The sequence below is a fragment of the Andrographis paniculata genome, unplaced genomic scaffold (genome assembly GCF_009805555.1).
Source record: "Andrographis paniculata isolate CXL003 unplaced genomic scaffold, ASM980555v1 Contig89END, whole genome shotgun sequence".
Taxonomy (NCBI): domain Eukaryota; kingdom Viridiplantae; phylum Streptophyta; class Magnoliopsida; order Lamiales; family Acanthaceae; genus Andrographis; species Andrographis paniculata.
In genome coordinates, this window is record NW_026137627.1 from 377,747 (window position 1) to 390,232 (window position 12,486).

The following is a 12,486-nucleotide window of genomic DNA, read 5'->3' on the forward strand; positions in this document are numbered from 1 at the left end:
TATGTGGAATTTGATAATTAGCATAATTAAATTCTTATTTATTTATCCCAAGTAAGAAGTATACGCTGTAAGTAAAGGTAGTGTAATGATATTTTCTTCTTTAATAAAAGTAATTATGTGATGTAAACTAAAGGTGTGTTTGTTTGGGGGATTGGATTAGATTTTCATTATTCATCTCATTTTTTCCCTTCTAAAAACATCAAATCAAACACATATTTTCATTTTTTATATTATACTAAAAATAAATTTTACATTCAAAACATCACATCAACACCTATTTATATCACATCATACAACTATTCAAATTCAAAATTTTTACTATTCAAATCCCAACTTAAAATCCAAATCCTCAAACAAACACACCTAAGGGTATTTTTTTTAAAAAAAATAGAGTATTTAATAAAATGGTTACTTTATAATTGAACGTTCCAAAATATAAATATGTATACTTTATAGGTCGACAGATGAAGTATATATTTTGTTGTTTGTGATAATGTTATAAATTGTGTTAATAAAGATAACATCATAATAATAATAAAGGTAGATTTTAATTACAAAAAAATTACAAAATTTTTAAGGCAATAGCAACAAATTGAGAAGAATGAAAGTATAAACGACCTACTTTTTTATTTGGGATGTCAAATAACTATTATTCTATTTTATTTTTTAAACACAGATTTTACATTTTTACCCTCAATTCATTTAGTATTTTTAATATCTACCATATAATTAAGATTCATAAAAAAAAAAAAAAAAAAAAAAAAAAGGGAAATATTAAATAAAATAGATGGATATGATTACAATAATGAAATAATTAAATGAACGGGATGGGATGGTTGAGTGCGTTAAATAAATAAATAAATAAAAATGAAATTTAATGGGAAGCTGGGAAGATGGATCGAGGGCCATCATGTGCTTTAATTGTGAGGTGGACCCCGCGTATTAATGACCTTAATACACTCTGATTAACCAAACTATAGGGGGTTTATTTAATTGATGATATTTTTAAATAAAATACTCTCTTCGTCCCATAAATAAGGATCCATTTGTTTTTTCATTCGTAGTTTTAAAAATATTAGTATTATATTGAAATATAGTACAATAAAGTAGAAATGACTAAAATAATCTTATTAATATATGTGATATAAAGGTAATGACATTTGTGTAATATATTGTAAGTTGCAAGGGTATTTGTAATGTTAGGTAGATAGTACAGTTACTAAAATAGAGGAAATGGATACTTGTATGGATGGAAGGAGTATTAAAGTTCATTCGTACGGTTCTTTAAACACTATTTTTAATTTAATTTTTAAAATAATAATAGAGGAAATGGATACTTGTATGGATGGAAGGAGTATTAAAGTTCATTCGTACGGTTCTTTAAACACTATTTTTAATTTAATTTTTAAAATAATAATAAATACAAAATATTTTATAAAAAAATTTAAAAGTAAAAAAACTTTAAAATACTTATTATAAAATAAAAAGTCATTATAAAAATAAAAAAATTAAATATTCAATCTAAAATAATACTATATCCGTCTCATATCTACGTATCAATTTGCTTTTTGTACGAAGTTTTAAAAATATTAGTATTATATTAGGATAAAGTAAAAAGACTAAATTAACCCTATTAGCATTGTATGATATAAAGGTAATGACATTTGTGTAATATATTGTAAATTGGAAGGATATTTGTAATGTTAGGTAGGTAGTACAATTACTTTAAAAAAATGGATATTTTGTTATGGGACAGACCAAAATAAAAAAATAAATAGATTGTTAAGGGACGGAAGGAATAAATGAGTATTTCAATGTTCTATTTTAATTGACACATTTTTATATTTTATTTTTGTCTGTGTTATAACAATTGAGACATTTTCATTTTAGATAACATTTATTAAATTAAAATATACTTAATAAATATAAATCTTAATTAACTATATAACATTATAACACAGGTAGGATCCACGCAATTTTATTTTTTATTTATTAATTTTATCTACCTCCTGTAAAACAAATATTTTTATCTACGTTTAAAATTCAACATCCTTAAATTAATTTATATTAATTATAAATAAATGAACATATTTTTTTATTTACTTGTATTATAGAATATTTTTTAAAATATTTAAATACATGTTTTATTTTTTAATTATATATATTAAGTTTATTTTAAAACTGCAAGTATTAGTATTAATTACATAAAAATAATGAAATATATTATAACTCACTATTATTTACTATTTATTTATTTATTTTAAAATATTTAAAATATCTTATCAATTTTATATTTTTATTTAGATAAAATATACATAATTTAAATTCGTATTTATAACTGAACATTATTTTTGGACGAAAAATATATTTTGTTCATAATTTAATTTTATACAAAAATATTTCATATAATAAATAAAATATAAAATATTTTGCGTAAAAGGAAATGTTATAAAATTTATTTATTTATTTTTCATTTATACCTTTTTCCTTTTACGTCTTTATAAATATAATTTATAAAATTGCCTTTAATAAACAATGAGGATAAAAATAAATAAAACAAATACTTTAGGATGAAAATATTAAATGTGATATTTTATATAAATTTTATATTTCAAATAAATGAAAAAAAAAAAGAAAAAAAGTATAAGCTTGTATTATAAAACATGTAAAAGAGGATATTGGGACATGTTAAATGAAAAATTTATAGGTTGTCTTCCTTTAAGATTTGCCGTTTGTATATTTGGTTTAGATTTCAATTATATACAAAGTTTATTTGCCTAATCAATTTTGTTTTTCAATATATGATACAAAGTATATTTCAAATTTTTACTAAAATAAAAAATTAATATTCAATATATAATATTATTTTTGCTAAAAAAAAATATCAATTACAACTAGATATACTAAAATTTGTTTGATTGTGATTTAAAATATAGTACTAGTTTTATATTTACATAATATTTTATAAAAAACAAATAATGAATTTTATTGAAAACACAAAAAATGGTATTGATTTCAGTTTAAAATTACAAAAAACAATCTTGCGCCAATTGTTTTGGAAATGAAGTAATACTTCTCTTAATTAAAAATTATTATTTATATTATTTTATTTGTCCCCCTAAAAGATATTCATTTACATAAAATAAATACTCTATCTGTCATATATAATTTGTCAATTTTTTATATTTCGGTTCGTCCTAAGATAATTTGTTTTTTCTTAAAATATAATTATACTTTTTAATCGCATTTTAAAATTTATATTTATAATTTTTTATTAATTAAATTATTTAGTTATTTTAATTTTAATTTATAATTATTTTTATTGTATCATAATTATATATAGTAATTTTTAATTACTTAGCAATCGGATAATACCTAAAACATTGTAAAATTAGCTGAAATGGAAGGAGGAGGGAGTAGATAAAAATATCAAAATTATTTATACACTTTTATTAATAAATAAAATATTATTAATTTTTAATTTATTATAAAAAATTCAAATGAAAAAAAAAAGAAAAAAAAAACAAGAAAAAAGAGAGGAATCTTGCAAAAAATATTGAACCCGAGGTAATAGGTTAAAAATTAGCGCTAAATCCACCGCTGAATATATTATGTCCACACGAAAGGAAAGTAGCCAGGGAGGCTTTGGTAAGCAATGACGTGGCGCCATATGACTGGGCGGTATGTTCTAGAAGCTTGAGGAAAGCGGAAATCACCACGTTGAATTCGAGTCGATTCCCTCTCCTCTCCACCACTATAAAAACAGCGCCGCGTCATTGTCTTCGTCCAAAATTGAACCGGAGAACACGCTAGAGATTTCTTACGCTCATTCGGGAGATTTATTGGCGCATTTCTTTTTCTCTTCAGGTATTCCGCATTGTTATGTTCTGCATTATGTTATGGTAGTTTTTTGTTTGCTTTAATTTGTCCACGTTTCGTTCTATGTGATGATTCGTTTATTTGGAATGTTTCTCGGCCGATTTTTTGTGATTTCGTGATTTTGGCTTGTTTTTGGTGCTATTGTTCGATATCTGTTGAGATTTCGGTTTGATTTGTGTGATCTCTGTTCGGAAGTGATCTGTTTTTGAGTTTGATCTGAGGCGTGATGTGTTTTGCGTGTTTTCCTTGTTTATGGCGACGGGGAATTTTGGCGTTGCGTGTTTTTTCTGAGAATGTGCAGGGTTTTGTGAAGGATTTCTTGATGCTTTCTGAATCTAATTTGTTGAAAAAGTTTTGTTTCTGATACAACCTTTGTGATCGGGGAGGAAGATTTCATAGATCTGTATCTGTATACGGAATTTTCTGTGAACTTTTGGATTTCATGGTTTTGGAGATTTATCTAGGATCGCGGTTAGATGTTGTTTATACGCCCACGATTTCCATTATCTAATCGGCGTTTCTCTTTTGAATATATCTATTTTCTTAGAGCAATTCAAATATAAAGGCTATCAAATAAAATAGTTCTGTTTGAACCTTATTTGGGGATCTAGGCTGACAGATTATGCATTTGAATTAATATACCAATCAATATTCTTAAAAGATCTTTACACCGTTGCTAAGTTTTGTAGTTACATTGAAATAAGGATCCAGCTTGAAAGCGGTAGAATCTTGGTCTTGCTTGTTGCGCAAGAACAATGCAGCCTAAGATTGCTTTGTGTTGAATCAATACATCATTTCTTCCGCAACTTGTAGTAGTTTAGATTCTGCAAATTTTCCGATATGTAGAAAACCTCTAATGCAAAAGCAGGTGCCCTTGCAAATTGCTTTCCCTAACTTGAGGGGGGTACAATGTTATTTGTTTTGCTTGTGGTCAGACAGTAAGTAGAAGAACTTATTTGTTTTTCTAATGCAATTACAACTTGTAGTGTATTGACTGTTATGGTAAATTGGGACCATGTTCATATTTTGAAATATGTCAGCTTAGCTTGTTCATTAGTTACTTAAAATTTCATTTTGAGATTATACTACTGGTATCCTCTATGTTAGGAAGTCTTGAGGTTAACTTTTCTTCTTTTTGTTCCTCATTATTCTTTGGATTCACGATTCTTTATTGATATAGCTCAGCATTCTCATCAGTTTATTTCCTTGTACACATGTTTTGCAGGTCACCGCCTTCCCCTGTTTCTACCATTGTCTTATTTTCCGAACTGACTGGTCGATATGGCTGAGGTACACATCTTTACGATTTCGGGGCCAAACTAATTAGAGATACTGCGATTTTAGACGGGTGTCAAATATAACTGAACTACTAAATGTGTTGTTTTTACAGGAAGGTCACAAGGTTGTCTTGAATGTTTATGACTTAAGCCAAGGCCTAGCCCGACAACTCTCACAAACATTCTTGGGGAAGTCTATTGAAGGCATCTGGTAAGCGTGGCTGTTTTCATTACATTACATACTATTTCCCTATCCCGGGTTAATTCAGCTGCGTATAATATCGAAAAGTTCTAGTTGATGGGATAATTTGGCTATATTGTATATCCTTTTTCAGGCACACTGGAGTGGTGGTATACGGTCAAGAATACTATTTTGGGGGTGGCATTCAAAGCACCGCAGCTGGAACTACTCCATACGGAACTCCACTCCGAACAGTGGATCTTGGTGTGACACACGTGCCTAAAGATGTATTCGAAATATACCTACAGGAGATCGAGCCCCGCTACACAGCTGAAACATACAGTCTCTTGACCCATAATTGCAACAACTTCAGCAACGAGATCGCTCAATTTCTGGTTGGCGCTACCATACCCGACTACATCTTGAATCTCCCTAACGAAGTAATGAGCAGCCCCATGGGTGCCCTCATGTGTAAGTTCATTCCCTCACTTCAAATGATAAACTTCAACTTTCATTCTAATCTTCGCGATTCTTGATTTCCTTGACAGTGCCTATGATACAGCAGCTAGAGGGCACTCTAAGATCGGGCGCAGCTCCACAGGCGCCCCAATTCAGCGCATCCGCAGTTTCTAATTCCATTCATACCGCGACCGTAACTAAATCAGCTGAATCTAAAAAGGACACCAAATCAACAGCGCAATCTACAAGAAACGCCGAGCCACAACAATCCGAGAAAAGTTCCACTCCCCCGTCTAACGGGGCGAAAGAGAACCAAACTAACAACATCGTCCATACAGATCCACTAGGAAATGCACGAAACCAAGTTCAAGAAGAGATCAGCAAAGAATTTGCCGCAATCATGGCGTCTGGCACATTACGCGCCAGCGAAGCCGCAGCTTTAGCGACGAAAAGGGTCATGCAAAGACACGGCCACATGAATACGGCGCAGAGTTAGTTAGGCATTTGTTATATTATTACATTATCGAATCATTTTTCCGAGCCAAGTGTAATCGACTTTTCTTATTATGAAGGGATATTAATGCATGTAAAACCAACCATAATAGCAACAGCTCCAATGCAATCTAATAGCTGTGGTATACTCCCAGACAATGAATCTACAATCGCTGCTAAGGGTACCTGAACTGTAAGCCCTGCAGTCGCCACCGTCGTTGTTGTCAACAGCACCGCCTTCGCCCACAAATATTCACTAACAACATTATCCAGAAGACCTGAATGCAAAAACTTAACATAAACAACACCTCCAATGGCGAATGAATTTTTAAAGGTTAACAAAAATTGTACCTTTACCAACAATTAACCCAAATTGCTTCCCGGTAAGCACGTCGAACGGCTCAATCTTTGCAAGGTATATAAACAATGCGACCGGGAGAAATATCAGTATATTGAAAAGTCCCAAGAATCCGAGAAACTGCGCCATACTAGCGCGGCCTTGCGCCTCATCATCGTCTGGAAGTTTCAGGCGAATTAGAGTGACATACACGGCGTAAAACGCTGCAGAAAGAACAGCCAACGTATTCCCGAGAATGGGATTTGAGGCGACTGCGCTCGATCCTGCGTCTGTATCGCCTAAGCTGACAGCTAACATTCCTCCGATGCAAAGTAGAATGCCGGCAAGCTTCAGCCAAGTGAACGTTTCTCCCAAAAACAGCAGTGCAACTATAAAGCTGAATAGGCTCGATGAACTGCTGAGGATGGTGTTTGACTATACGAAGAAAAACAAAGACTGTATTACGACAATGTCATTTATAAGTGTGAAAATAGTTTATGAAAATTGCAAAATTGCATTATTTATAGGCAATATAAAAGAAATACTTGATAGACTTCAAAGTATAAATTTATTGAATTTAAAATCGAATATCTAAAATATTTCATCATCCATTCAAACTCAAGTGGTATAATAGATAACAGAAACAAACTTAAGTTTGATTAGAAAGTTAAATAACATTGTCGTTATCGTCTCTGTTCCACCGTGTTAAATCCATAAATAATACTCTCTGAATTTGAGTCGAAAACAACAAACTCAAAGTCGGAAACAAAAAAACTCTAACTGAAAAGTTGAAAAATGGGAGTACTCTCCACAAAGTCAGGAACAACGGGACTCTAAGTTCCAGGCCTATTAAGGATAAATATGCGGACAGAATTCTCAAATCCAAACGCAAACAAAAACAAATATTCTAAATAGAAAGACTAACTATAAAATCTCTTAGCTTCTGATACCCTCTGAAAATATTTTATGAAAATTTTAAAAAATTGCATTGCTTTAATCAACAAAATAAAAGACCAATTTATATGCAATATAGTCAAATTTAAATTTACTAAATTTAAAATATATAAGTAAAGCAAGTAAATCAAATGATGTATTGAATTTGATTTTTACCGTGACTGTGGTGTATTTGAGAGACAGATTGAATGTGAGCTGTGCCATAAACCAAATTGGGCATATCAACAAGCTGATTTTCGCAACTCGTCTTCGTGTCCAACGAATGTTTTCCATGGATTCTGCATTCTGCCTTGATGTAATTTCCTTTTCATGATCTAATTGAGAGCTATTCTCGCCATTTTTGAGAAGTGCTTGTTGCTCAGAAGCTGTATTTGTCTTCCTACTTGACAATCCTCCATAGATATCCTCCAAACAACGATGAATTTCAACTAATGGTATGTACACAACAAACAATCCATTGCAAATATAAGTTACCAGAAATGGAGAAACGCCATCATCAACAACCGATTGTACTACGAAACTAGAAGCAATCCATATTGATGCTACAGCAACTATGTAAATCAATCCTAAAATCCACTTCCACTTCCACGACCGACTGTTGTTCATCGGTTCCATTTACAAATCGAATGATGAAACCTCAAATTATCCACTCTACAAACCAAATTAGGAAATGAAAACACTGTGATGCAGAGGTTACTCGCCAGATTCAATCAAACGTAAACGAAGGAACAAATTGAAACCAGAGCAAGCAAGCGTAATCTGAAGCAGACCACATCAAAAAAATCTCTCGAGCAAATAAATACAAAGTTCGTAGAAAATTTAAACCGCAAATCGGCGCTTGCAACGAAATAGCTCGCGGATCAAAAACACACAGCGATTTGCCGCGCCATGGAATCTTCAACTCAGGAGTTCATTCGTTGCCAATCGTCGCGTGAATTACTCCAGCAGGAAAATCTTCAGAATGAAAAGGATGCATAAATAAAAATATAAAAATGGATGGAAATAGGCTATAAATTTATTTAAAAAACTACATTAATATTCTTATTTATTTATTTATCTGTAAATTTAGTTGAAAATAAAAATAAAATAAAATATAAACAATTATTTAATATATATTAAAATTAAAAAATTCTATTTTTTATAATAAATTTATAATTAAAATTATTTAATAAATATTATTATTAAATAGAAAGTTATTTTTAATATATAATTATATAAAAAAAGTTATAATACTATTAAGTAGGTTGACTTATTAATTAAAAAAGTTTTTTAAAAAAAAAATAAAAAAATAAGCACGTTTTATTTAAATAAAAAGATTTTAAATTTTTTTGACTTGATATTTTTAGTAAATAGATCAGACTAGATTTTATGTAGACCAGACCGTAGACTCTGACAGGCCGGCCTGTGCTATTCCCATCTTAATTTGGTCCAAATTTGTTTGTTTGTTTGTTTTTATTTTTCGACAAATGAATATATTTAAGACCGAAAAAAATATTTTAATTTTCTTGAAATATTGAGAGTTGAATCCAAAAAAATGCAGGGAATCGAACCATGACGTGGCGATTACAAATTCATTACACACCGTTGAGCCATTTTTACGGACAATTTGCAACATTTATTGTTTGTACATTGATTAATAGCTATAGTAACTGTATAAAAAGGATTGTTAGGCTGCTATTAGACCTAATTACTACTGTTTTGTTTTGTGTGCCCAATATATTTGTATTATACTTAGTATAATAGTAGTAATTTTTTCAGTCCGAGTTCAGAAGTTTTAAATAAATTAAAAAATAATCTTTAATATTTTATTATTAATAAAAATATGTAACACAATTGTTTTAAATAATATATTTATAATTTACATACAAAATATAAATTATTTTAATATTAGTATATAATAAACAAAAAGTTACTTTCATTGGGAATAAAATAAGTATATATCTTATGCTCTTACAGAACCATCAAGATAATAATTCAAAAAATATATTAGAATAATAGAAAATTAAAATGTGATATGATATCGCATAAAATATCTTAGAATTGTATTAAAAAAATTCTCTCTCTTTGTCTACTAAATTTAAAATACTTTCTTTGTAACGGCTCTATCAAAGAATATTTTCTTTACCATTTGCAAAGAAAGTATCTTCAAATCTTCAAATTTAACAAACGATACATATATTTTCATGTAAAATATTTGTTAATTGTGTATATCATAAAAAAATTACTCCATATTATCAGATAACAAAGAGTATATATATATATATATATTTGAGAAAATAAAATAAAAATTAATATATTGATATTAAAATCAACAACACATGGCTTTATATAGGCAGAAAATCACAACCAAAGGCAACAACAAACACATACATATATATATATATATCTATATATATATATATATAACAAACAACAAAGACATACTCTGTTAATGTACACTTTTGTTCCTCCCCCATGCTATGGCTTCTGCCACGGCTTGTTCCCTGTCCTTGGCCGACATCTCCGTCCGCCGCTGCTTTTCCGAACTCTCCGGCATCATCTCCGACGTCGCCGCTGGCGGAGATTCTCCCTCGTTCTGCATCGGTAGGCAGCTCAACGCTGTCACCACGTCGCTAATAAATGGCCGGATCGACGCATCTTCTTGCAAACACATCGCTGCGATAGCAACCGCCTGGTTGAAGCTCTTCCTCGGGTAGTCGCCTCGGAGCAACGGGTCTGCCAGCTCGTGGTATCTGTTCGGGTCCCCGAATATCGGCTCGGCCTGATCAATAAATAAATCCCGAGCATCAGCTACAAAAACAGCATCGAATTATATTATCAGAGTATCGATTTTTTCTTTTTTTTCGTTTTATACCCATAGGACGAGATTGTGTTCCTCGTGGGATCTTCTGCTGTCGATCGACCGTCTCCCCGTGATGAGTTCTAGAAGGACGACGCCAAAGCTGTATACGTCCGATTTTACGGTGAGCTGGCCCGTTCGTTGGTACTCGGGGGCGCAGTAGCCGTAAGTTCCCATGACTCTTGTCGACACGTGCGATTTATCTCCGACGGGGCCGAGCTTGGCCAGGCCGAAATCAGAGAGCTTCGCGTTGTACTCGTTGTCGAGCAATATGTTTGATGACTTCAAGTCGCGGTAGATGACCGGTGGATTGGCTTTGTCGTGTAGATACTCTAAGCCTTTTGCCGCGTGCAGCGCGATTTTCATCCTAACATTCCACGGCAGCGGAGTTCGCTTCGGCGAAAGGTCTGGAAAAATCAGGCAGCCGCGTTTATACACAATCATAGATTTTAGACACATTTGACTATAGATTGTAATGTCTTTTACTATTACATATGTTATAGTAAAAAACAATATATAGTTGATTTCAACATATGTAGTATATTCTACAGATACAGCACAACTACGTGTTTTTATTTAACACTTCATGTTGACTATTTTTTGTTATGTGTTGTCGGAATTGTACTGAATTTTTTCAAATAGCACAATTTATCGTAAAGGTTGTGAAGGATTTGACATATACCGAGAAGATGGTCTTCGAGAGAACCGAGCGACATGTACTCGTACACCAAGAGTCTCTGCTCGCCATCAGCGCAGTATCCGATCAGGTTGACGAGATTCGGGTGGTGCAAAAGGCTCAGCATCAGGACTTCGACGAGGAATTCTCGGTTTCCTTGCAGGCCGTTACGATCGAGCTGCTTCACGGCGATCATCTGAATGTACATAGACAGGAAACAATGTGATGAACGGGAAAGGGAATCCGGACTACGGAATGGAACTGCGAAAAGTACCTGGCTCGTTTTCTCGAGGTAGCCTCTGTAAACGCGTCCGAATCCACCCTCACCGAGGAGATACTCTTGCCGGAAATTCTTGGTTGCCGTCGCCAGTTCCCTGTAACTGAATGTATGAGCTGCGATGTTGTTGCCTCCGTCGACGACGGGCTTGTTGTCTTTAGCTTCTGGTTGTGATTTTTTAGGATGTTCTGCATATTAACAGCCATTTCAAATTCCTCAGTAGAATCAATTCACAACCAAGTAGCTATGAATTCCTCAGCGAATTGCAAAAACCAAAACACAAAGTTTGAATAAAAACGTGAAAAAGCATCCCAATCTACCGAGGAACATTAGTCTATATGGAGAATGGTAATTACCATTGTGTCGCCGTTGCAATGGTTGTGATGGAGGCTGTGTGGAAGGCTCTTTGTGTGGATGAGAGGCTGAGAGCAGATCCTGTTTCCCGCCGGCTAACTTCTTCGATAATTTTCGTCCATTCGATGATGAGAAGCATGAGAAGCAGCTCATCGTCGCAGCCTTAATATCCCAGGGCAGGCAGCATTCCCTGATCAAAAAAAAAAAGGCGTTTCGTTCAAAAAGGAAGAAAAAGTTCATTCAATCATAAAACCTCTATGTTCTTCCAAAATTTATTTCCAACGAAGAATGAATTACATCTCAATGATCGGTATAAAGCACAGGAAGAAATGGCGTTTCGTTCAAACCATAAGAACAACCATAACCGCCGAGTGCTCAATCAATTCCAATTTTCCAATCAAATCAACGCATAATTGAACAAAGCCAGGAAAAACATCACCAAACCGACGATCGCAATTACAAATTCTCCAAAACAAATGACATCTAATAAAAATCAGAAACTGAGAAAAGAGGTTTATCGATCAATGTACCTATACCTCATAAGTTCAACCGGAAAAGAAAAGCCAGGATAAAATTTCAACGAATAATAACCTGATCATCGCAAAAAGCCATCATTTTGGAGGACAACGCAGCACAAATGCTTTTGTTCCCAGTTTTTTCCTTCCTCTCCTTCCAATTTCTCCCGAAGAAAATGGAAGAGAAAGCTCAGAGGAATGTACAGTGCACCGCGGAACGCGGGCATTCGTATCAATGGTGAAGTT

General features: G+C 32.5%; 3 protein-coding genes across 3 annotated transcripts; 1 reads left to right on the plus strand and 2 right to left on the minus strand.

The window, feature by feature from the left end:
* The first annotated feature begins 3,743 nt into the window (after positions 1-3,743).
* LOC127243011 (uncharacterized) lies at positions 3,744-6,392 on the plus strand. The gene is made up of 5 exons (XM_051262844.1): positions 3,744-3,867; positions 5,105-5,169; positions 5,270-5,367; positions 5,492-5,808; positions 5,886-6,392. The coding sequence occupies exons 2-5, from the start codon at positions 5,161-5,163 to the stop codon at positions 6,290-6,292; spliced, it is 831 nt and encodes a 276-aa protein (XP_051118801.1). The 5' UTR covers positions 3,744-3,867; positions 5,105-5,160; the 3' UTR covers positions 6,293-6,392.
* On the minus strand, positions 5,540-8,533 carry LOC127243010 (thiamine-repressible mitochondrial transport protein THI74). The gene is made up of 3 exons (XM_051262843.1): positions 7,736-8,533; positions 6,640-7,060; positions 5,540-6,566 (listed from the first exon to the last, which is right to left on the minus strand). Exons 1-3 carry the CDS (start codon positions 8,192-8,194, stop codon positions 6,361-6,363), a joined length of 1,086 nt encoding a protein of 361 aa, XP_051118800.1. The 5' UTR covers positions 8,195-8,533; the 3' UTR covers positions 5,540-6,360.
* Positions 8,534-9,906: 1,373 nt separating this feature from the next.
* Positions 9,907-12,472, minus strand: LOC127243000 (probable serine/threonine-protein kinase PBL25). Its single transcript, XM_051262830.1, has 6 exons — positions 12,317-12,472; positions 11,728-11,915; positions 11,369-11,559; positions 11,101-11,290; positions 10,434-10,825; positions 9,907-10,340 (listed from the first exon to the last, which is right to left on the minus strand). The coding sequence occupies exons 1-6, from the start codon at positions 12,322-12,324 to the stop codon at positions 10,008-10,010; spliced, it is 1,302 nt and encodes a 433-aa protein (XP_051118787.1). The 5' UTR covers positions 12,325-12,472; the 3' UTR covers positions 9,907-10,007.
* Between the last annotated feature and the right edge of the window lie 14 nt (positions 12,473-12,486).

Coding starts and splice junctions, on each gene's coding strand:
- LOC127243000 (XM_051262830.1), bottom strand. Junction 11,291..11,368: donor ACCTCGAGAAAACGAGCCAG/GTACTTTTCGCA, acceptor ATGTACATTCAG/ATGATCGCCGTGAAGCAGCT. Junction 10,826..11,100: donor TCTCGAAGACCATCTTCTCG/GTATATGTCAAA, acceptor TGATTTTTCCAG/ACCTTTCGCCGAAGCGAACT.
- LOC127243010 (XM_051262843.1), bottom strand. CDS start 8,194: ATGGAACCGATGAACAACAGTCGGTCGTGGAAGTGGAAGTGGATTTTA. Junction 7,061..7,735: donor TCAAATACACCACAGTCACG/GTAAAAATCAAA, acceptor TTCTTCGTATAG/TCAAACACCATCCTCAGCAG. Junction 6,567..6,639: donor TGGGTTAATTGTTGGTAAAG/GTACAATTTTTG, acceptor TTTTGCATTCAG/GTCTTCTGGATAATGTTGTT.
- LOC127243011 (XM_051262844.1), top strand. Junction 5,368..5,491: donor AAGTCTATTGAAGGCATCTG/GTAAGCGTGGCT, acceptor ATCCTTTTTCAG/GCACACTGGAGTGGTGGTAT. Junction 5,809..5,885: donor CCCCATGGGTGCCCTCATGT/GTAAGTTCATTC, acceptor TTTCCTTGACAG/TGCCTATGATACAGCAGCTA.